Here is a 25,297-nt window from a genome sequence, read left to right on the forward strand (position 1 = left end):
TAAAAGAGTCTTTGGAAAGACCCTACTAAAATGAAGATATTTGCAAATATTACATTAGCACAGATATTTTTAAAAACTGGTTATCATGGTGGATCCCAAGTGAATAGAATCCTGAATCACAGACGAGAAAACAGAAGGAAGTTCAGCTTTTGGAGAGCCAGAATTAAGTATGTTACTTGGAAACGTGAGATGTCATAGAGCCCTGGGTATCCCCAGGAGCTCAGTCAGTGGAAAATGGGGCAATGGTCATCCAAGACCACATCATATGTTTCCTTAATCCACGATTCTTCATGTAATTCATGTAAAACATAATCAGTTTGCAGTTATGAAATAATACTTGTAGGTGATAGGAATAGCAATGGAAAATGTTTTTGACTCAAGTATTTAGTAAGCATCTATCAAGTAGAGACTGGTATTAAGCAATGGAGTATGTGGCCTTCATCTTACAGGACCACACAATTCTTGAGGAATCCATTCCTCCCACTTTTCACCCTCCTACCTTTTATCACTTCTCCCTCTGAACAAGAAAATCAATTAAACAAGAATTTCATTTCCAGTTTTTTAGTGCCCACTTCTCTTTCTCTTAGATATTACAAACAAGTTAGAAAAGGTCAAAAGTTTACCAGAAGTTATCAATAAAAGTTGTACAGATAGATAACAGGTATGAAAAATTCACAAACCAGAAAATCACAAATGGATAATTAATCTCCTATAAAGAGGAGCTGTGCAAAATAGCTACTAAATAATAATGTTCTTCAATGAGCATCCAAAATCAACTTAGGAAGGAAAGCAGGGCAGTATCTCAACCAGGAAGGATGAATTATGGAAGAGTGGTTTTCATTTCTGCTTTGCTTTCTCCACATTACAACAGAACAGACCCCCTATTAAAATTTTTTGTATTCAAGAAGGCTGTAATATTGGGAATGGAAGAATTACTTGCTACAAAGTAAAATTAATTTCAATATTTTATTTTCATGTTAATGTACTTGACAAATGTCATATAAGCGTGGGACTTTTTAAAATTATGTTGTGTTTCGGAATTGTAAACAGATTTAGCAAGAGGTGGTTAGAAATAAGGACAAATGAACCTCCAGTGAATACCAAGTAGATAGTTCAGAATGAGATCAGCTGTCGGCACAGATGTGAGTAGACATAACTTTGGGTCTTTAGGGCTTCTATCAGCAGGTGTATTTGCTTGGTTTCATACAGTAATGAATTTAGAAATCTAGAAATCAACTTGTTAGTCTATCATGGCATTCCTCTAAATTTCATATAAATTTATTCATAAAACTTAGGAAAAAAAATTTTTGGTAGAAATCAGTGTCCTTTATCCTCACAATAACTCAAATTTAGAGTATTTAAAATATATGTAATACTTCTTGCCTAGTTACAATCACACTTCCCTCTTTCATACATTGAAGCATTCATTCCTCCAACACAGACATTTGTTAAAGCAATTCTCAAATTAATTATAAGCATGTGTCACAGTTTTATTCCAGACTTGCCTCAAAAGAAGGGGCTTTCTCATGTTCTCACTTATGGGGGCAGGATAAGGGGGGAGAGACCTAAACAATTCCTTGAACTTTTAGAATACTAGATAGAGATGGGGGGATGAGGCTGGGCTAGGGGTTTGGGTAGGGATAGGTTGGGTAAAGGGCATAAAGAAAAATCATAATTTATAATAATAATATGCTTATGATAAGTAATATCTTTAAATATAAATAAATAAATAAATAAATAATAAATCCTGAAAGGAAGAAAAAAAAAAAAAAAAGAAGGGGCTTTCTCAAAAGTCCAATTCAAAGAATTCACCTTAGCAGAGATATTTTATCAGGAAAAAATGATTAGATAATTATTGTTAGACTGTATTTTTAAAAAGAATATCTAGTTAAGGATGATAGCCTCTTTGCATTATTGGTTAAAGGTCTTGGACTAGTTCCAAAACTAATAGTCAGTTAAATGGGTTTCCAGGAGGGGTTCTTAAGTTTATTAATCTATCAGAAAATTGCTCAAGTATTTTATCAGCAATACTCATTCTTACCCCCGGAAAAGCAGCTAGTCCCATCAGACCACAAAATTCTGCCACAGCTCCGGTTTGGGACCACTTTCTTTTCACATTTATTGGGGGCCACTGATGCCATGCTAAGGAATTTGGGCTATACCTGCTGGACAATGGGGAATTATTGAGAGATTTTAAGGAGGGATATGTCATGATCAATTTTTTTAAAAGACCATTCTCTCCAGTGTTTCATACTGATTGATATGGTTGAGATTGGAGTTAGGAAGATCAGTTGGAGCACTATAATAGCGGCTCAGTTTAATTCAGTAAACATCCACTCTATACCAGACCTTGTGCTCAGAGCTGCGGACAGTTTCTGCCCCAGTTCTTAGCTAAGTGAAGGAGATGGAGACACAAACCTGGCTCCACCACATACTAACTGTATGGCTCTGGGCAAGTTAGTTATGTTACCTCATCTGTTGAATGAAGATAATAACAGGACCCACTTCATAGGAAGGTTGTGAGGATTAAGTGAGTTGATAAATAGAAAAGGCTTAGAATAGCACCCTGCACATAAGAATCAATCAATAAATGTTAAATATTGTTATTATTATTAGAGATTATCTCACAGCAATATAATAAGTGCTGTGAATAAAAGTATAGTCATGCATCCTTTAATGATGGGGATATGTTCTGAGAAATGCGTTGTTAGGTGATTCATCATTGTATGAATATCATAGAGCGTACTTACACAAACCTAGATGGTATAGACTGCTATACACCTAGGCTATATGGTATTGCTCCAGCCACCGTTGTATGTGTGGTCTGTTATTGACTGAAACTTCATTATGCTGCAGGTGACAGTATATGTAGGGTGCTTTAAAAGCACAGAGGTCACACTTGGCTGAACTAATAGATGGTAACGGTCTGAGTTAAGGGAGGAACTGGGGAAGTGGAGAGGAAGTGATGGAAGCAAGAAATGACATAGAGGTAGTATCCAAAGGGCATAGTGACCCATGGGATGCTGGGGGTGAAGAAACAGAAGTCCAATATGACTCTCAGGTTTCTGGCCTGGGCAACTGAGTGAAAAGCGGTGCCAACAGCCAGAAGGAAAAACAGGTTTAGGTTCACACTTTGAAAAAAACAATTGTGCACCAGGCATTAGAATTGGTGAAATTACCCCATTAATACTCCAAATACAATTCCCAATAATTAGTGACAAGAATATTATACAAATCTAATCAGAGTTGCTACTTAACATCCTGAATTGGAAACAGACACTACTACGGTGGGTACATTAAAAGCTTAAACTCAGCTATCGTATAAGTCTAATTACTAAAGTATAAGTTTTTCCAGTGTTCCATATTTTTGGCCTAATAGCCATGACATTGAGTCAGATGAATACAATGGAGGTTAACTGAGGACAAAAGCAGGGGTTAGTTCAGTGGTTCTCAACCCTGGATACACATTAGGATCATCTGGGGAGTTTAAACAAAAAATACTGACATATAGACCCCACCCCCAGATATGATGTTTTAATTGGTTTTAGGTAGGATCTAGGGTGGGTATTTTTTTAAAAAGCTCCCTAGGCAATATTAATATACAGGTAGGGCTGAGAAACACTGGATTAGAGTCATGAGGAACTGCAGAAATACTTTAGTCCAGTGGGAGTGGGGTGGGGAAGCAAAAAACAAAATCAAAAACAAAAACAAAAAAAGAAATACTCTAGTCCAGTGTTTTGAAACATTCTTTTTAATCCACGGAAACCTTTAGTCAAACAACATCTTATAATAATGTATAAACAAATAAGACAGAGAGAAGAGAGCTTTTGTAGTTAGGGAGTGGTAGTAGGGAGCGAAGCTTTGCTTGTTAGGTCTTTCTCTATCCCCTCTTCCATCTGCTGTTCTTTATATCCCACTTATGTCTCCTCCCTGCCAGTCTACAAGTTTTTTCTATATAACACAGTTTTAAAACAATGCTTAGGACTAAAAATATGTCATTCATTCATTCATGAAATATCTTTTGAACTCTAACAACATGATTGGTGCTAATATATAGAAATAATTCATATTTTGAAGGAAAAAGACAAGATTACAAGTGTATTTAGAAGAAAACATGAGGAAATTCATCTATATCTCAGAAGTAGTGAAAACTTTCCTATTGATAGCTCAAAATCTAGAAACTACAAGGAAAATATTGATAAAATTGGTTGTTAAGAAAAACTTTTTCATGGCAATAAAATACTATAATGAAAGTAAGAAGTCAAATGACAAACTGAGACAATATTTGCAACACATATCATAGACAAAGAGTTAAATCCCAAATATTTCAAAAGTGTTTAAAAATAGGCAAGAAAACAAACAACAACTTAGATAAATGGGCAGAAGATATAAACCGTCAAACTCATGCATAAGAAAAACAAAAATTAAAGCTATATTCATACACACAACAACATAAATAACATAGATAACTCTCACAAAAGGCTGAATGAAAGAAGGTGGATACCAAAGAGTGCATGTTGTAAGATTCCATTCATATAAACAATCTAGAACAGACAAAACTAGTCTATGATGGGAAAAAAAACAAGAAAAGTTACTACCTTCCTTTGCGCGGGGGGCGGGGGGTGGTTGTTGAGAAGATAGAATGAGAAAGAACAGGACGGAGCTTTTTTGGGGGGGTGTATCTTGATAGGGGTGTGGGTAACATAGGTGTATTCATTTGTCAAAACTCACCAAATTCAACACTTAGGAATTTGCATTTTACTCCATGTAACTATTTCCTTAAAAATCAAATATTGAATTCTAGCTAGTAGATTCACTTTTTGCAATAGTAGGGGTTAGCAATTCTGAAAATACTTTCTATGCATTCTAGACTCATGCAAATGAATTTTAAAAATGAGTAAAATGCCAGGCATCTCACTGCTAGAAAAGGGAATTAGAAATATAAACAGTGGGAAGAAGACTAGAAGGCGCCTTGTGGTGTTTAAATTGGAAATGGATATATCAGTATAAACTTATGGTTTTTAATATAGATAAACAGATATAGCAACATAGATACTCATGTGAGCTGGCCGGTTAGCTCAGTTGGTTAGAGCACAGCCTTGTAACACCAAGATCAACGGTTTGGTTCGCCATACCAGCCAGCCACCAAAACCAAAAAAACAAACAAAAAAAGAAGTATACTCATATATGAGGGTACTTCAAAAAGTTCACAGGAAAATGAAATTAAAAGATAATACGAAATCTCTGATGAACTTTTTGAAGTACCCCCCTATGTGTCTGTATATACATATATTTCGACATTGGTAGCAATTACCATATCTAGTATGCAGATCTTAGTTTCTAGATATCATTTTTTCCACTTCAAGGAAGCTGGACTGCTTGGAGAAAAGGTTGATTTCCAGGACAGAGAATGAACATAACATTGAATAAATATTTAAATGATGACTTCAATTTTACATAACATGTTGAGTTTTAATTACCTGTGAGGGAACCAAGTGGAGATGTCCAGCAGGCATCCACATGCCCAGCGCTTGAGGCTTAGGAGATAGAGTGATGATCAAAGAGAAGAGCGACACTCAAGCTAAGAAATAAGAGTAGTTAACACCTGCAATTTCCATTTTTCACCACCCATTCACTTTTTCATTCAAGCATCTAATTTTCTCCCTACCACTCCACTGAAAGCTGCCAAATCCAATAGACACTGGTCAGTTTTCTCATCCTCTTTTGAACTATTACTTATTAAACACTTTTTCCTTCAAATATCTTTCATTACATTTTTTTCTATCACCACCTTTTTTGGTTCTCCTTCCACCTCACTGGCTCTCTCTGGCTCTTTTGTAGGCATCCTCCCTCTGTCCTCCATTTCTGCAACCACTCCACCACTCGTGATGAGTTCCCTATGACTCTATCCTTGACCCTCATCAGAAACTGCAGAGGTCAAAGGCAGTGGAAGACATATTTAACGTACTAAAGGAAAAATCATGGTTAACTAAAAACTCTATATCAAGTAAAACTATCCTACAAGAATAAGGGAAAAATAAATACATTCCCAGATAAAACAGAAACTGACAAACAAGAAATGCTAAAGGGAGTTCTTCAGGCTGAAATAAAAGGACACTAGAAAGAGAAGAAATCACAAAAGAAATTAGAAAATATTTGACATGGGCCGGCCCGTGGCTCACTCGGGAGAGTGCGGTGCTGATAACACCAAGGCCCCGGGTTCGGATCCCATATACGGATGGCCGGTTCACTCACTGGCTGAGCGTGGTGCTGACAACACCAAATCAAGGGTTAAGATCCCCTTACCGGTCATCTTTAAAAAAAAAAAAAAAAGAAAAGAAAATATTTGACATGAATACAAATACAAAAACAAAAACACAACATTCCAAAACTTATGGGATGTAGCTAAAGCAGTACATAATGGAAATTTTATAGCTGTAAAAGGCACACTTTAAAAAAGAAGAGAGATCTCAAATCAGTAGCCTAGCCTTCCACCTTAAGAAAAACAGAGCAAACTAAATTCAAGGCAAGAAGCAAAAAATAAATATTAGAGTAGATTTTTTTAAAAAAATAGATTACACAAAAACAATAAAGTCAACCAAACTTGGTTCTTTGAAAATCAACAAAATTGGCAAAACTTTAGCTAGACTGACCTACAAAAAAAAAGAGAAGATTCAAATTACTCAAATCAGACATAAAAGAGGAGGGCATTATGACAAACCTTACAGAAATAAAAAGAATTATAAGGAAAAACTATGAGTAAGTATATGTCAGTAAATTAGATAACCTAGGTGAAATGAAAAAATTCCTGGAAAGACCTGAAACTGACTCAAGAAGAAACAGAAAATCTGAATAGATCTATAAGTAAGGAGATTGGATTAGTAATTTTTAAACATCCCACAAAGAAAAGCCAAGGACCAGGTGGCTTCAGTGGTGAATTCTACCAAATATTTTTAAAAGAATTAAAACCAGTCCTTCACAAATTTCAAAAAATGCGAAGGAAGGGAACACTTTCCAGTTCATTCTATGAGGCCAGCATTACCTTGATACCAAAATAAAAGAAATCACAACAAACAAAACTACAGCCCAATATCAGTTATGAATATAAACACAAATTTCTTCAACAATATCTATTAAACTGAACCCACCAATATATAAAAAGAATAATTGGTATTTATCCCAGGATTGCAAGCGATACTTGCAACATACTAAAATCAATTTCAACATACTAAAATCAATCAATATAATATACCATATTAACAGAATAAAGAACTAAAACTACAGGATCATCTTAACAGATGCATAAAACACACAAGATCCAACAGCCTTTCATGACAAAAAACACTCAACAAGTAGTAGAACAAAACCTTCTCAATCTGATAAAGAGCATCTATGAAAAACCCACAACTAATATCATATTTAATGGTGAAAGACTGAAAGGCTTTCACCATTACATGAAGGCTGGAGAAGCCACAATGATAGAAAGAAAAAACTGCTCAGATTGTTTCGAGCTCCTACTGCTTCCAGGCTGGAGCTGCTGAGTGCACGGAGCAGGAGCTGGCAAAAGCCACAGCTGCACCCTTTGGATGGAGTTGCTTGGAGGCAGCAGGGGAGAAGAGGGCATTGGTGGCCCCCAGGCCAGCAAGACCACTAATAGGGTTCCCGTGGACCCACATAGGAGCAAGGAGCCACAATTGAAAAAAACGAGCCACTCAGAGGCCGGTGAGTCATTGCAAGGGACCAGCACATGACCAGTCCCGTGGGAAGTGTCTGGAGCACAGGTGGTTGGTGCGACGGGCTCACCAGGAGAACACTGGAGCACAGCAAGGACAGCTAATCTGCCCCACAATCAGCATAGGATTACTCAGAGGAGAGTGGTCAAGAATATAGGACTGCAGGGGGTGCAGTCTGATGAAAAGACTCAGGCCCATACCAGAGTTTCTACACAAACCAGGTATAACAGATCCCTCAAGAGCAGGAAGTACCTATAAAGTCAACCATTAAAACCTGAGCTACACAAAAACTTGCCCTAGAGAATCAGCAGCAAAGCAGCATTTGAGCTCAATCATACAGCTCAAGTGCTGTTCCCCACAGGAAATTCCCCCATTTTAGAAGTAAGCAAGGGACAACAAATTAGTTCCAGCTAGGAGTTTAAGCAGTGGGAGCAGCAAATAATCCAACACAGAACTGAAAGAAAAAACAAAGTACCCAAACCAGAGACAAGGTTTCATATTAACTAGTAAAGGTCTCATTTCACCAAAGAACATCTATAACACCTAGAAAGACCAGAAGTCCCCTAGGATACCAAGTCAGAAAGCAGGGAGGGCTGGGGGCCTCAGCAATGCCCCCGACACCCACAACAAATCCTGAGGATGGGAAACAAGGGCCTCAGCCATGCCCCCCGCCCCGACACACAGCCAGCTGAACGGCAACCACCAAGCTGCCGCAGGAAGTGCCCCGGGCTCACCCGAACTAGGGCAGTGGGTGGCCTCAGGCCTTGGCCACACACCCCAACACAGCAACCACTGAGCTTCTGCAGGAAGCACCCTGGGCTCACCTGAGCCAGGGCAGTGGGGGGGCCTCTGGCTTCAGCCATGCCCCCCGAAGACCCATAGCCAGCCCAGTGGTGATCCCCAAGCCATCACAGGAAGTTCCCCAGGCTCTACCAACCCTGGGCAGTGGGGGGCCATGGCCATGCCTCCCTGACACTGGCAGCTAGCCAAGCAGTGACCACTGAGCTGCCATAGGAAGCACACCAGGCTCTTCCGAGCTGGGGTGGGTGAGGGCCACAGGCCTCAGCCAAGGCCCACCAACACCCACAGCAAGCCCAGCAGCGACTACCGAGCCATTGCAGGAAGCACTCATGGCTCTTCCAACCTGGAGAGGTGGGGGGCCTTGGGCCTTGACCACACCCACCAGGCATGCAGAGCCAGCCCAGTGATGACTACTGGGCCACCACAGGGAGAACCCCAGGCTCTCCTGACTTGAGGCAGTGGGGGGCAGAGGGCCTGGGCCACACCCCCCGACATGTGCAACCAACACAGCAATGACCACCAAGCCTAGCAAGAAGGGCCCTGGGTTCCCAAGCTGGGATGGTAGGGGGGTGAGGGCTTTTACCACATGCTCCTGACATCTGCACCTAGCCTGGAAATGACCAAGCCACCGCTGGAAGCCCCCCAGTCTCCCCTGTGGGAATAAGGGGGGTGCCACAGGCCTCAATCCCACCCCTCCTCCTTCCTCCTTCTTCTATCCCATTTGCTTCCCCTTTCCCTTCTCCCCCTCCCTCCCAACTGTGCTGCAACAACATCCTAGAATGTAAAAATTACTATTAATAAAATCACATTTTCTTTAAAAAAAAAAATTCCAGGTGCCTTTTTTCCATTTTGCAGAAATTGACAAACTGATCCTGAAATTCATATGGAAATGCATGGGACCTAGAATAACCAAAACAATTCTGAAACAAAAGAACAAAGTTGGAGGACTCACATTCCCAATTCAAAACTTTCTATACAGCTACCGTAATCAAGACTATGTGGTACTGGCCTAAGGACAGATATGAAGATCAATTGATTTTCAAGGGTGCCAATACAATTCAATAAAGAAAGAATAGTTTTTTTATTATATGTAGTGAGACAACTAGATATCTGCATGCAAAAAGTAATAACTGGGCCTCTTCTTTACACCATACACAAAAATGAACTCAAAATTGATCAAAGACTTAAACTAAAAAGCTAAAACCACAAAACTCTTAGAAGAAAACATAGGTGTAAGTCTTTGTGACATTGAATTAGGCAATGGTTTCTTTGATATGACACCAAAATCACAAGCATCCAAAGAAAAAGTAGATAAAGTAGTCTTTATCAAAATTAAAAGCTTTTGTGCTTTGAAAGATAATAACAAGAAAGTGAAAAAGACAACCCACAGAATGGAGAAAATATTTGCAAATCATATATCTAATAAGGCTGTACTATTCAGAATATATAAAGATCTCTTATGACTCAACAATACAAAGATAACAAAACAGGCATGAATAGACACAAAGGATCTTAATAGACATTTCCCTAAAGAAGACATAAAACTGGCCAATAAACACATGAAAAAATGTTGAACATAGTTAATCATTAGAGAAATACAAATCAAAACCACAGGAGATACTACTTCATACCAACCGGGATGGTTATAATCAAAGAGATGGACAGTAGCAAGTGTTAGGATTTGGAGAAATTGGAATTCTCATACATTGTTGGTTTGGAAAGGTAGACTGCTGCAGCCACTGTAGAAAATAGTTCCTCAAAATGCTAAACACTAAAAAATGTTAAACATGGACTTATATGACCCAGCAATTCCACTCCTAGGTATATACTCAGGAGAAATGAAAACATGTTCACACAAAAATTTGTACACAAATGTTCACAGCAGCACTATTCATAATAGCCAAAAAGTAGAAACAAACCAAATGTCAATCATCTGATGAATGGATAAACAAAATATGGTATATCTATACAATGGAATATTACTCAACCCATAAAGGAATAAAACATTGAATCAAGCCTGCAACATAGATGAACCTTGAAAACATACTAAATGAAAGAAAGCCACACACTATATGACTCTATTTATATGAAATGTCCAAAATAGGCAATTCTGTAGACAGAAAGGGTAAATTAGTGTTTTCAAGGGTTAGAGAGAAGAGAGAATGAGAGTCACCGCTAATGGGCATGGGATTTCTTTGGGGGGTGGGGTGATAAAAATAATCTGCAGTCATGTAAGATGAATAAAAGATTTGTTTAAATGTTCTGGAATTTGCAGAAATGATAACACAAATTCATGAATATAATAAAACCCACTGAGTCATACACTTTATTTTTATTTATTTATTTTTTTAAAGATAACCGGAAAGGGGATCTTAACCCTTGACTTGGTGTTGTCAGCACCACGCTTTCCCAAGTCAGCTAACCAGACATCCCTATATAGGGATTCGAACCTGTGGTGTTATCAGCACCACACTCTCCCAAGTGAGCCACGGGCTGGCCCTTGAGTCATACACTTTAAAAGGGTGAATTTTATGGTATATGAATTATATCTCAAAAAAAGAGGGGGCATCTCCTGACTCCCAAACCCTAGTCCTCATCCATGGAGGCAACTAATGTTGTTTCTTACCATTCCTGAAATAGACTGTAAATATGCAAACATATATTTGTGGGTTTATAATTCCCTTGTTAAAAGCAGAATTATGAGCATAGCAAACACATTGTTCTAGACTTTTTTTTCCTCTTTACAATATAACTTGCAGGTTATTCCATTTCAGTATATGTAAATATTCTTTATTCCTCTTTATTTTTGGATACTCTATAATTTAGCTGGCTAGTCTTTTGCTGATACAAATAATGTTGCAATTAATTTCTTTGTATATATTTCCAACTCTAGAATGCTTTCAAAAATTGTGGGATCAATTGCAATGTATCACTATGTTTTATTAAATAAATGCATATGTCTTATATTTCAGCATTCTCTATTTCAGTTATTTTAAAAAAGGCGGGGGGTAGGATGAGGGTTGATTTACAACTTTAAGAGACCTAATAGTGACACCTACTGGAAAAAATGTCAGAATAAATTTTGAACCATTAAATCTTTAAAATTTTAGACTAGTTTTGTTGTGGGGCAAATGCACAGAGGAATCCAAGCCCAACTTTAGCATTGTAGTTTTATAACTCTTTATTTTAGTGTTGCAGCTCTTTGTTCAGTGTTATAGCGCCTCTTTTTGCTTGCAAGCAATGAGAGCACTGGATGGCAGAAACCCCCAAGCCAGTGTCTCCCCGAACTAAGGAACCGACCCCCTAGGGCTGACGTGGCTCACTCGGGAGAGTGCGGCACTGGGAGCACAGCGGCGCTCCCGCCGCGGGTTCGGATCCTATATGGGGATGGCGACACCAAGCCAAGGAACCGACCACCTTATATAGCCTAAATTCCTGCCCTTCTCCCTCCTAAGTTCTCATTTAGGTCCTCTTATGTAAATGAGGGATGCTGTCCTGCTAATTTGGATTGGCTGGTTATGGGACACAGTCTGTTGGTCACTTTAGGAGCCTAATTTGCCTCTGACCCCTGGAGGAGGAGTGTGAGACTGCTGTTATCTCATAGAAGGTGGGCCCAAGAAGCAAGCAGGGTAAATGGCAGGGGCTCGAGTTTCCAGGGGAGCATAAAGTTTCTAAAACAGTTTCTCAAGTGGAAAAGGGAAAAGCTCAACAATTAAAAATGCTTAGGGTTCCCTGCAACAGTTTTATGTTTCTATTAATCAGGAAGAAATTTGTTATTTTACCATAGGAGTTTTTATAATAAGTAAATATAATTAAGTTTATAGGATGCTTTTTGATATTCCACAAAATTACAGATGAAAATGTATTTTCTTTTTTCAGGATAAAGTCATTTTGGGAACTGATTACCCCTTTCCACTAGGTGAGCTAGAACCTGGGAAACTGATAGAGTCCATGGAAGACTTTGATGAAGAAACAAAGGTAAATGCCTTTTACTTCATGATCTTCTACTGCGTTTTACTACTTTAACTGGGTATGGTTTCAGAGCACTTTGATACATGGTAACAAGGAGCAGATGAAACATTACACTTAATATGCCTAGAACAATGACTCTATCTCTAGAAACTATTACTCTAAATTATTAAAGGGAAAAGGAATGTTAAAAAGTTGAAAGCCCACCTAGTACAATTAAATTTATAAAGCCAAGGAGGAAAAAAAACTAAAGAAGTATATCATAGTAAAACATGCTTTCACGTTAGATGGAGCATAAGAAAAATAAGGTCTAAATTTTTCCTTTACTATTTCTATACTAATCTACCAGTCTCAAAATTTGTAATGAGTAGTTATTTGGATATTGAGACTAAAGTCTTGATTAAGAAGGATTTAAGGAATCAGAACCCTCAACTGGATTTTTTTTTAAAATTTTTTTTGCTTTTGACTTTTTAGTGGTATAGTGCTACCACTACCTAGTCTATTCCTTAGGCCCCTGAATCAAGTTGAGTTTAAAATGAGATGCAGTGTCCTCAGATTCACTCTCCTTTGCCATCCCCTTCCACACCCCATATGCAAAAAAAACCAAGGTCTTCTTAAGGGCTTTACGACCAATCACTGCCAGGGGTCAGGGATGGCCAAAAATGAAAACATGGGGATAATAAACTCAATAAATCTTAAAGTCTTAGAATCATTTTGCATAATTTTTGGCATTCTTCTAAACTTGAATCCAAAAGAACTCTTTCTGTTTTAGGCATTAAAGATATAGTTCATGAAATCTTCAAAATAGGCTTGAAGCACATTAACAGATCCAAGAAGAGTTCATTCTGATGCATACCAGTAGCAAGTTATTAACTGGGAAACTTCAGACTGTTTTATACAGGAGGAGTCCCCTTTGGCACTTACCCACTTTAAGGCACTAAAAATCTTGAATTGTTAAATATTTAACTACTATGAAGTATGAAGCTATACTAAGACTTCTTTTTACTTTTTTTTTTTTTTTTACAAAGAAAATGTAAATAATGAAAATGAAAAACTTTCTACAAAGTTAGCCAAAATTAAACAGAAACCAGATTACATCAAGTATCCTGACTAAGACTTCTGCGGAATAATAATTATTATTTTATGCTTTTTATTATTTTTATCACTTCAAGTTTTTTAAAAATCTTGCATAAAAATTTTAAATTGTCACAAATTCACAATGACATTCTGTACAATGTTCCTCATGATAACATTGTAATAAAACACTGAAAACAATCTTTAGGGGAATAGTTTAATAATATATCCGTACAATGGAACCTACGCAGCCTAAAAAATATTAGAAATCAATTTATAAGATACATTGTTTTTTTAAAAAAGCAAGGTACAAAACAACTTGTATAGTATACTTCCATTTGCAGATAGTATATTATCCTTTTGTGAAAAAGAATATCTATATACTAAAATATAAATATTTGCTTACACAAGTACATACACAAAATATCTCTGAAAGAATAAGCAAGAAACTGATGACTCTGTGAAGAAAAAGTTGTAGCTGGGTGGAAGTAATAGAAGGAAGTATCCATTTTATACATTTTGAATTTTGAACTAAAGAAATTGAAAGAAAAATAAATCCATTTGATGAGTACAACACTGGAGGTATACAGGCAGACACGTTCCACCATGTGGAGGAGAAAAACAAGACATTGTAATCATAATACAGATGATCCCCAATGTATAATGGTTTAACTTAAGATTTTTCAACTTTACGATGATGTGAAAGTGATATGCATTCAGTAGAAACCATACTTCAAATTTTGAATTTTTGCTTTTTTCCTGGGCTATGATACTCTCTCACAATGCTGGGGAGCAATAGTGAGCCACAGCTCCCAGTCAGACACTCAATCATGAAAGTAAACAACTGATATTGTACTTCACGGTGTACTATATACAATAAATTACATGAGATTTTCAACACTATTATAAAATAGGCTTTGTGTTATATGATTTTACGCAACTGTAAGCTAATATAAGTGTTCTGAGCATGTTTAGGGTAGGCTAGGCTAAGCTATGATGTTCAGTAACTTAGGTGTATTAAATGCATTTCAACTTATGATATAACCCCACTGTAAGTCAAGAAGCATCTGTGTAACATGGATGTAGCCCCTGATCCCTTGAATCCAGGTCAGGTCTCTATCCAACATAGCAAAGGGTACGTCCTTCAAAGCATATTTAGTACCAACCTATTTTTAAATGTAATGCAAATGGTTTCTCGGAGCAGCAATACTCACTTCTGAAATCTTCCTCTAGAGAAGGATGGCCCAAGTGGACAACAGGGAAAAACACTGAGTAAGAGGCCCTTGCCTCAAATCACTTCCTTCAAGGCAGTGTAGAAACCACGAAGTAGTCATAGTATATAAAGATACATTGATGGTATGAATGTTGTACAGCCCCATACATGGTTCCTTCCACCCTCAACTACCTGCCTGTCCTTTGCTCTATTAGGGTATCACATAGTTGCCCCTCAAATCACTTCTTTCTGCAGAGTTGATATAGTCTATGGCTGGGGAGTACATGGAGAAAAATTGGAAGGCCCTTTTTTCATGCGAAATTTATGAGATGTACAGATTTGTATCCTCATCTGAGACCCTTCTTATGTATCATTACTCTTGCACTGAAAGAGCTCACCTTTTATTTAGGCCCATGTGAAAGGACAATGCATATACCTAGAGCTGGATGTCTAGATGATTTCTGGCACTGTTTCCAACTCTCTCGTCCTGCAGACTTAAACTGTACATCTTCTCTGTATTTGCCTCCAAATAGTTCTTAAACCCCACTAAAGGTTTCAACCAAAGGTTTCCAAAGAAGGGAATTTCCCTAGGAGGACTCTGCCCCTTATAAGTCTTTCCTTTCCTCCTACAACCAAGTTTCAGCTTTAGATTTCAAATAGTGAGACAAAACAGTGTAAAGAGGCTTTTAGTAAGAGATTCATTATATAACCTGCTAATATTTTTCTCTCATATTGGGGAGCTTATTTTTTAAAAACCTGATAAAGACACTCAATAAAGTACTTATAAAACAACCAATACTACTTTAAAATAAAACTTTTTCTCTCTTCTTTTTCAGGATAAACTCAAAGCTGGCAATGCCCTGGCATTTTTGGGTCTTGAAAGAAAACAATTTGAATGACTAAATTTACTACGAGGCAAACTTTCAAGAAGATATTTCATTTTTGTTTTTAAATATGCATCTCACAACCATAATCAAGATCCTGTTTTGAACTATTTTACACAGAAAAAGAATATCCCCAAATATCCTAAATTGTTCATAACAAAAATAATTCACAAATGCTTTCATTCTGAAAAGTAGTATATTATTTCACTTGCAAATCAAAAATGATTTCCACAGCGCCTTCCTAATTAATTTGGAAGAGATAAAAAAACAAAATGTCACTAATGATTTGTATGGAGAAAAACTAATACTAGATTCATCACAGAGGACTCACGTAGATTACATTTTGAGCAAGGATATGTGAATTGGGCCTAAATAACCTCTTTTATTCACTTTTAACACCTTCCATTAGCCCAGAACTGGGCTAAGAATGCCTCAGCCTCCACAAAATAAATGGCGTACATATAGAATATCCATAACCTCAAGGAGCTTACAGCCCAATTAAGAAAGCAAAACACATGTTCATGGAGTAATTACTAAGCAGTATAACATGAGTGTCAAAGAAGTTTCAATATGAGGAATTCATTTTGGTCTCAAACTGTTGGGATGATCACAGAGGTTGGGACTTGGGCTTAGTGCAGGAGGATGAACAAGGCTTTTTGAGGGTTAGTAGATGGGAAATAGATAGGAAAAAAGCTATGGGAGAAAAGCTGTAGTTTCAAACTGAATGAGACTTATGCATTCTGGAGAAAAGTTCCAATCTATAAATTTACTTTTACCAGAACCTCTTTTAATTTAAAATACCCAGCAAAAGGTATAAAGCTAGCTATGGAGAGTGAGCAGGGCAGTAGCAAGGAAGCCTTATTCCACTCACTTCATTTATGGTTCCACTTGGGCTGCTGAAAAGGAACTGGGTCCTGAGAGGGGTGATGAACATCTATGGCTCATATACCTCTGGCTGAATTCCAAAATCAAATATAATTGTTAAAAACTACCCTCTTACTTTGGATTCATTCATACTTCTCTTTCCTTCCATCAATCCAGAAAACCAAGAGTTGAATATTAACATGTAATTTGTACTGGCCCCTCTCCAGAATAAAGAAAAGATCCAAGTCTTACTAAACTATGCCTATCCCATTATTTTCACTTTATATACTTCGTTGCTCCACCTCTTTCTTGCCCTCCTGTTGCTTTCTAGGACTTCGCCCATCTGCCACTCTGATTATTACTCCAATCTGCCTAAAAACAAAAAGTTGAATAAAGCAACAACACAAAGCATTTGTTATTGTTTTCTCCTTCCCCAATCTTTCAGGGAACTGTCTATTCCTTTTCACATATTCTACATTTGAACACTTTGAACATAGTATTTAATGACTGTTTTATTTTAAAGAGTAACCTGAACAATTTATTTAATATTATACACACATACAGTGAATGACTATATTCATATTGACAGAGTGTTTTCTATGTGTCAGCATTGTAGGAATGCTCCAGACACTGGGGGTATAGAAGTAAACAAAAAGGAAAAAATTCCACCTCTGAAAAAGCCTAGAATCTGGAGGGTAAGAAACATAAATAAATAAAGGAAGGAAGAAACAGAAAGGAGGAATAGAAGGAAGAATGGGAGGAGGAAAGAAGGAATTTTTTTTTTCTTATACTGATAAATACAATGAAGAAATTAAAACAGGGAAATGTGATAAAGAGTGACTGGGAGAAAGATGGGGGATAAAATATTAAATTGTAGTGCCAGAGAAGGTCTCTTTAAAGACTTCTAACTGCAACTTGAATGATAAAAGGGTACAGCCATGAAGAAGAACCTTCCAGGCTCTAAGGCAGAAAAGAGCTTATAGCTGGAGTGAGTGAGCAAGGGGTAGAGAGGTAGAAGATATAGCCAAAAAGTTGGCCAGATCAGTAGACCAAGGTCAAGAGTTTAGATTTTCATATTAAGTTCCATAGGAAATCACTAGAGATTTTTTAATAGGTCTGTGACATGCTCTGACCTTTTCTTTAAAAAAAAAAAAAAAAAAAAACATTAACAGCTGTATATAAAATATTAAAGGGGGTCAAGAATGAAAGTATGAAAACTAAGCAAGAAATGAAGGTGACTTGGGCAAGTGTTGCTCTGCCTCCCACAGATTTGTCACCCCTTTTCCCCTGGGTGATGGAGCCACCAAAGATTACTCAAAGCCCATCTCTTCTGAGCAGTGAGAAGCCTCAAAAAGGGGTTAATCTCCCAGAACCCTCAAGAGCGAGGCATTCCTTCCATTTGGGAAATTAACCACGAATTGGTGTTCTCTTTCTGCATTTATTCTTCAGACCAGGAAGTTACAGGAAGAGAACACAGGTGGGGTTTTTGCTAAGTATAGTTTAACAAGTTTAACAATAGAAGCTCGTAACATGCAATTAGGTCAATCCACGAACAAAAGCTTGATTTTAGTAAACATTCTCTTCTTACAGCAATTTCCCAGTATCTTTACATATCAATCAGTAACTTGTCTGTCTTTGAACCAGCAGCCTTGCTGTGTTACAACTCTTTATCTTACAACAGAGACTCAATAGCCCAAGGAAAATTTCCTATCCTTTGCAAGGTCAATATTTGAAACTGCAAGGCTTTGGAAAACCAGGCCCTGTGGAGTACATATGCTTTATGCATACTCCACAGGCAAGAATAGTAGTAGAGTGGGGATGGTGAGATGTGTTTGTTGGTAGAACCAACAGCACTTAATGATGGACTGAATGTGAGGAAGAGGGAGAAAAAGAGGAAAGAAATCGAGGTTGACTCGTAGGGGTGCGGGTGCATGTGTAAGCACAATGGTTTATTTAATCAATCTCCCATATTTGTACATTTAGATAATTTCCAATATTTCACAATTACGAATAATGCTGCAGTAAAATGAGATCATTTCCCAGATCATACATAAGGATAAACTACAGCTCCGATTGGATCAAAGGTTTAACTATAAAAAAATTAAACTGAGCTGGCCAGTTAGCTCAGTTGGTTGGAGAATGGTGCTGATAACACCAAGGTCTGGGGTTCAAGCCCTGTACCAGCCAGCATGGAGCTGAGGGGGTGGGGGGTAGGGGAGTGAGAGAATTAACCTGTGTAGATACTAGAAGAAAAGATAATTGAATTCCTTTTTATTCTGGATGTAGAGAAGTGTTTCTAACTATAGAGAAGGGTTTTCTAATTATGATTTTTTGGGGCGCATAATCCTGGAGACACTTAGGTGTTGAGATATAATTAATGGTATTAAACTTATCCATACTTTAGATATAGATGCCTTGACTCCCATGTTTTTTACCTAAGATTTATTACCATTTACCATGATGTGAAAGACTAAGAGAGAAACAGGCTTTGGAGGGAAGAAAAATCAACAGTTCTGTAGTTGGATTTATATTTCTTATATGCCTCTTTGACATTTAAGTAGGAGCATCTTATAAGAGTTCAAGAGAGGGGTTGGGGAAGGGTCATCAATGTATAGAAGAAAGAGACAATCATTATATAAAGAAATGAGACTAAATAAAATAACCTGGAGTAAAAACAGAGCCAAGTAAGTCCCTGAGTTTAGTCTGATACAATCCATCTCCCACCCTGGTGCCAGAGAGAGAAAAATTTCCAAAGTATATATCTGATCGTTTTTCTAAACTCACTCTCTCTCTCTCTCTCTCTCTCTCTCTCTCTCTCTGTCTCTCTGTCTCTCCGAAAACTTCTCAGGACCTAAAGTGGTGGTGTCTAGCCTTTGGGATTTCATTGATCAGTACCTGACCCTTTTAAAACTTGTACTGATATCTCTAATAGCGCATACCTCTTATTTTGCATTGCATACTATTCTTCCTTCTAGACTGGACTTCCTTGACAGCAGGAACTATGCCTTCATTTACTCACACATTCAACAAAATTTACTAAGAACTTATTATGGGCCAAGAACCATGCTAGGTCAGCACCTAGGTAAGTAAAAGGTAAGTAAAAATAAACATGGTTTCTGCCCTCAGTTGGGCTTATAATCTAGTTAGGGAAACAGGTAATAAATAAGCATCAATATAAAATTGATACCATGACAAGAACTAAAAGGACAGGGACATAGTGTATAGAAAGGTCATTATAAGGGATTTGTCCTAGTCAGAGAGTTGGGTGGGGAAAGACTTTACAGAAGTTTTGCTTGAGCTGGGATCTGAAGAGCTAAAAAATCTAAAAGGCAATGAGGATACAAGAGTATTCCAGGCAGAGAAAATAGCATAAATATAAGCCTGGTGGCATGACAGAACACAGCAAGAAAGAAGACCACTAGGGCTGGAGGTGAGAAAGGAAGACATTTCTGTTATAACGTGGCAAGATCATGTGAGGCCATAGGTCAGTTGAGGAATTTTGTCTATTGATAAGCAATGAGAAGGTTTTTAAGTAGGAGATGACATTAACTAGAGTTGAATTTTGAACTCTGGCTGGCTGCAGGATGGCAACAGCTTGAGGTGGAGCTTAAGTGGGATAGCTTAGACAAAGGTGGTGGCAATGCTGATGGTGGAGATACACATATAGACTCCAGAGGTAAGGAAGGTCACTTAAAAGGCCTTGATGATAGACTGGGGATATCAAAGATGATCGCTGGTCACTGCGACAGACACAGAGAGAAAACCAGGTTTGAAGAGCAGGATTATGAGTTTAGTTTTTGGACATACAATAGTCTCCCGTTATCTATGGTTTTGCTTTCCATGGCTACAGTTACCTATACCAACTGCAGTCTGAAAATATTAAATAGAAAATTCCAGAAATAAACAATTAGTAAGTTTCAAATTGCATACTGTTCTAAGTAGCATAATGAAATGAAATCTCATGCCGTCTGTCCCGCCCAGGATGTGGATCATCCCTTCGTCCAGAGTCTCCATACTGTCTCAGTTATCAGATCCACTGTCCGATATCTCAGTGCAAGTAACCCTTATTTTACTTAATAAATGGCCGCAAAGTGCAAGAGTAGTGATGCTAGCAATCAGATATGCCAAAGAGAATCTGTAAAGTGCTTCCTTTAAGTGAAAAGGGGAAATTTCTTGACTTAATAAGGAAAGAAAAAGTTGTATGCTGTGATTTCTAAGTGTGACTTCTACACTAAGAATGATTATTATATCCTTGAATTGTAAAGAAAAAACAAACTCATGCAAAACAGCTGCAAAAGTTATGGCCACAGTGCCATACGTTCCAATATATTGTTATAATCATTCTATTTTACTATTAGTTGTTGTTGTTAATCTCTTACCTAATTTATAAATTAAACTTTATCATAGGTATGTATGTATAGGAAAAAACATAGTATACACTCATATAGGGTTTGGTGCTATCTGCAGTTTCAGGCATCTACTGGGGTCTTGAAACGTAGCCCCTGAGGATAAGGGGGGACTACTATACTGAATTTTAATGCCTTTGAGTCACACAAAAGGGGAAGTCAAGTATACAGACTTATACAATTCGAATTTCTTAGCCCATAGTAACATCTCCATAAACATTTGTTGAATAATAAAACAGTAAACCTAGTAAAATAAATTAATAGATCTTCCTAAGATGAGCAAAGCAAGGAGTTAAAAAACCAATCCTCATTGGGTGTGTTGGGAATTCACATAGTTCTGAGTATAATCCAAACGGCTAGGCATCATAAATTTGTGACTATTCACAATGGCTTAAGTCGTCAGTATCCTAGTGGTAACTCCTCTACAGAATCCATTCATTCCTTCTGGGCATCTCCAAAGAATGCTATATTAGTTTGCTAGGGCTGCTGTCACAAAGTGCACAGACTAGATGCCTTAAACAACAGAAATTTATTTTCTCACAGTCCTGGAAGCTAGAAGTCTAAGATCGAACTGACAGCAGGATTGGTTTCTTCTCAGGCCTCTCTCCTTAGCTCATAGACTGGTGTCTTCTCCCTGTGTCTTCACATGGTCTTACTTCTGTATGGGTCTACATTCGACTTTCCTCTTCTTCCAAGGATACTATTTGGTAATAGCAGATACTCTTCTCAGATGCCATTAGAAGTACAAGGTTCTGAGCAAAGGTAAAGAGAAGAGCTTTCTCAGTGCCATATTTCATCGCCTGGCCCTAGAACAATACTGCTCACACCAGAATCTAGAAAAGTCTTTCAGGAATTATAAGCCTTTTCTCTCCTTCCTTATCTACCACAAGTACTTCTCCAAAACATACCCTGAAAAAAAAAAATCACATCCACCACCAGATTCTAAAGGAGAAATAACCATTCATACTTACACAAGCATTTCTCTCTATTCTTTGTACAGTATCTTCCCCTCTTTCCTCTAAAAAGGAAGCCAGCTCTGACTCATCCCAGTTCATATTAACCAACCAGAACACATAAACCTATATTTAAGGTAATCACTTAAGATTAACTTATCTAGATAAAAATCAATTTTAAATTTGTTTAACTTATGGAGACCATTCTAAAGATTTTTCCCAATCAAAATTGAAACTGAAGTTTCTATTTCTGAAAATAAAAAACTACTCACAACTTAAAAAATTTTAGCTTATTTTTGAAAAGACAACACAAACACATGTTAAAGTTCAAACAGATCAAATTCAACCTATGTCTACCAATCTGCATCCCCAGAAAGAACAAATTTTTTACCTGTTTTTGTGTGTGTGTACTCTCATTGCCAAAAACTCATTGCTAAATGCAAGGTCACGTACATTTTTCCTATGTTATTTTGTAGAAGTTTTATAATTTTGCATTTTATATTTAGGTTTATGATTCACTTTGAGTTAAAATTTGTGAAAGGCATAAAGTCTATATCTAGATTCACTTTTTTTTTATGTGAATGTCCAGTTGTTCCAGAACCATTTGTTGAAAAGACCATCCTGGTCCCATTGAATTGCTTTTGCTCCTTTGTCAAAGGTGGGTTGACTGTATTTGTGTGGGCTCCCCATTCTGTATCATTGATCCATGAGTCTATCCTTTACCAATACCACACGTTCTTGATTACTGTAGATTTGAAGTCAGTGTCATTCCACCTCGTTCTTCAGTATTGTTGGCTATTCCTGGTCTTTTGCCTTTCCATATAAACATTAGAATCAATTTGTCAATATCTACAAAATTGGTAGAATTTTGGTTGGAATTGCATTGAATTTGCACACTAGTTGGAAAGAACTAACTTTTAAATTGGGTCTTCCTATCCATAAGCCCATAATATCCTTCCATTATTAAGATCTTTGATTTTCATCAGGGTTTTGTAGTTTTCTGTATATAAATCCTGTACATACTTTAGATTCATACCTAAGTATTACTTTGGTGGGGGAGGTATTACTGTAAATGGTATTGTTTTTTTAATTTCAAATTCCAACTGTTTATTGCTGGTATACAGGAAAGCAATAAACTTTTGTATATTAACTTGTATTATAAAATCTTGCTATCATTACTGATTAGTTGCAGGAGAATTTGTTATTTCTTTGAAATTTTCTACATAAGCAATTACGTCATCTGTGAACAGTTTTATTTCTTCCTTCCCAATCTGCATACCTTTTATTTCCTTTTCTTATTGTGTTAGCTAGGACATCTACTACAAAGCTGAAAAGAGCAGCAGAGGGGACATCCTGGCCTTGTCCCAGATCTCAGGGGGAAAGAATCTAGTTTCTCGCTAGTATTTGTTAACTATAGGGTTTTTGTACATGCTCTTTATCAAGTTGAGGAAGTTCTCTATTCCTAGTTTACTGAGTTTTTATCATGAATGGATGTTGGAGGTAAGCACTTTTTAAATGTTAATTGAAATCAGTCCATCCTTGAACTTCTAAGCAACATAAGAATGAGGCAAGCAAAGCGGGTAAGAAGTGAAGTTATTTAGGCAACTGTTCACGATAACTGCCTACTATTATCAGATCAATATTCTAGTGCAATGGGGCAGGCAGCGCCATGATACAGCAGTATGCTGACCCAGGAGCCCCAAAACAATGACAAACAAAAAGCCTGGAGCTTTAATAGGGCATCACTTGCCTTTCAAAAGTATGTCTGCTTGTACTGTGGTCTTTGGCAAATAGTTAAAATTCAAAACGTACAAGCTTTATTCACACACAATAGGGATTGGTCCAGAGTCAGACACCAACTCCCAAAGTTAAGTTCTGTAGCATCTTCTGTAAGGGCGAGGAGAAGTGGTTAATCGACAAGTATGTGGGATGTTACTGTATCAAATGCTAACGATATACTTTTTATTCAGTTGCTCTTTCACTGTTTCTCTCCAACCTTTTCTCGCAGAAACCATAGCACAATTAAAAACACACTCCCAGTCTGGACTCAAGACCTGTTTTACAGATGTATTGTAGTTCCTCCAGTTCTGAATGGATAACGTTTGGCAAGTAACTTTAAAAAACAAACCCATGGCCTGCGTGGTGCGGGTTTCAAACAAGATAACATAGGGAAGGGAAGGGAAGCTCTCAAACGGGGACAAACGTGGAGCGTTATCTCCTATGCAATATTTCCCAGCCAGCTCCTTCCTAGAGCCGCCCATTGGACGGAAGCCGTTCCTGGTGGACACTGGAGTCGCACCCCTACGAGACGGCGCTGATCAACCCGAAAGGAAAATGGAGGTTGTGCAGTACAGCCGCGACAGGGAAAGGCTTTTCTCTTCTCTTCCAGACTCCGTCTCAGGAGGAACCCGCCGGGGTCTCAGAGCCCACCCCCCAGACTCCACGGCGCAGCCTCCAGACAGCCTCTCTCTCCACCAGACGTGAGCCCAGACTTTTCCATCGGGTCGTCCCCTCGCGTTCGCCCCGCCTAACCCTACACCCGGCATGCATCGCGCCGACCTTTTCCTTCCGAGCCGACCCCCGCCATCGGCGCCTCCCAATGACAAGCGGCGCGGAGCATTGTGGTCCCGTGCGCGAGAGCGTGATCGGGGGCAGAAAAGAGAAAGCAAAAGACTAGGGCGAGCCGGTGGGGGCTGCCCCCGCGCACGCGCGCAGGCGGCGGCGGGGTTGAAAAGGGAGGTGCGTGGTCTACGGCGAGCGGAGTGGGGCGGGGCCGCGCGGCCTTGGCCCGGAGTCCGCGAGCTGGGCGGGGAGGGGGGATGGGTTCGGGAGCGGGCGGAGGAGGAAGTGTCATGGCGTCGGGCCGTGGAGCTTCTTCTCGCTGGTTCTTTACTCGCGAACAGCTGGAGAACACGCCGAGCCGCCGCTGCGGAGTGGAGGCGGATAAAGAGCTCTCGTGCCGCCAGCAGGCGGCCAACCTCATCCAAGAAATGGGACAGCGTCTCAATGTGTATCCTTTACTATTCTTGGCCTTCCGCCGTTCACCCCTGTCTACCTGGCCCGGTTGCCGGGCCTTGTGCCCGGCGAACATGGCGCCTCCGCCTCGGCCTTCGCCGGGCCTCGGCCTTCGCCGGGCCTCGTCCGCGCTGTGAGGGAGGAAGGCTCGGGCTCGGGCGGCCTCGAGGGGCCAGCGGAGGGGAGGAGAGAGGAACCCGGGGATGCGGACGGGAGGCTGCGTTGTGTCATCTGTTTGGGGAAGCGCGTGGTGGCGGCGGGAGACAGGAGGACGCCCAGGAGAGAGGCGATTTTAAGGATTATCGCAGAGAAAGGGTGGCTCCTTCTATTCCCCGTCCGAGAAGGGGTTGAGAGGTAGGAGAGTTAGAGAAACAGCAAGGTTTAA

General features: G+C 38.7%; 2 protein-coding genes and 1 long non-coding RNA gene across 5 annotated transcripts in view; 2 read left to right on the forward strand and 1 right to left on the reverse strand.

The window, feature by feature from the left end:
- ACMSD (aminocarboxymuconate semialdehyde decarboxylase) overlaps positions 1-15,689 on the forward strand; it is a 56,096-nt gene extending 40,407 nt beyond the window's left edge. The window contains exons 9-10 of the mRNA XM_063079665.1: positions 12,414-12,512; positions 15,627-15,689. Coding sequence (XP_062935735.1) covers positions 12,414-12,512; positions 15,627-15,689 — 162 coding nt within the window. The remainder of the gene's footprint in view (positions 1-12,413; positions 12,513-15,626) is intronic.
- Positions 15,690-21,458: 5,769 nt separating this feature from the next.
- Positions 21,459-24,544, reverse strand: LOC134372228 (uncharacterized). The gene is made up of 2 exons (XR_010022903.1): positions 24,457-24,544; positions 21,459-21,696 (listed from the first exon to the last, which is right to left on the reverse strand). It is a non-coding gene; the product is annotated as an uncharacterized LOC134372228 (long non-coding RNA).
- Positions 24,545-24,743: 199 nt separating this feature from the next.
- The window catches only part of CCNT2 (cyclin T2), a 38,892-nt gene continuing 38,338 nt past the window's right edge, over positions 24,744-25,297 (forward strand). For all 3 annotated transcript variants that reach the window (XR_010024651.1, XM_063112009.1, XM_063112019.1), the window contains exon 1: positions 24,744-24,907. Coding sequence is in view for 2 of the 3 variants with exons in the window: in XM_063112009.1 (XP_062968079.1) it covers positions 24,750-24,907 (158 nt within the window). In the remaining variant the exon portion in view is untranslated. The remainder of the gene's footprint in view (positions 24,908-25,297) is intronic.

This window comes from Cynocephalus volans, chromosome 1, assembly GCF_027409185.1.
Source record: "Cynocephalus volans isolate mCynVol1 chromosome 1, mCynVol1.pri, whole genome shotgun sequence".
Lineage (NCBI taxonomy): Eukaryota > Metazoa > Chordata > Mammalia > Dermoptera > Cynocephalidae > Cynocephalus > Cynocephalus volans.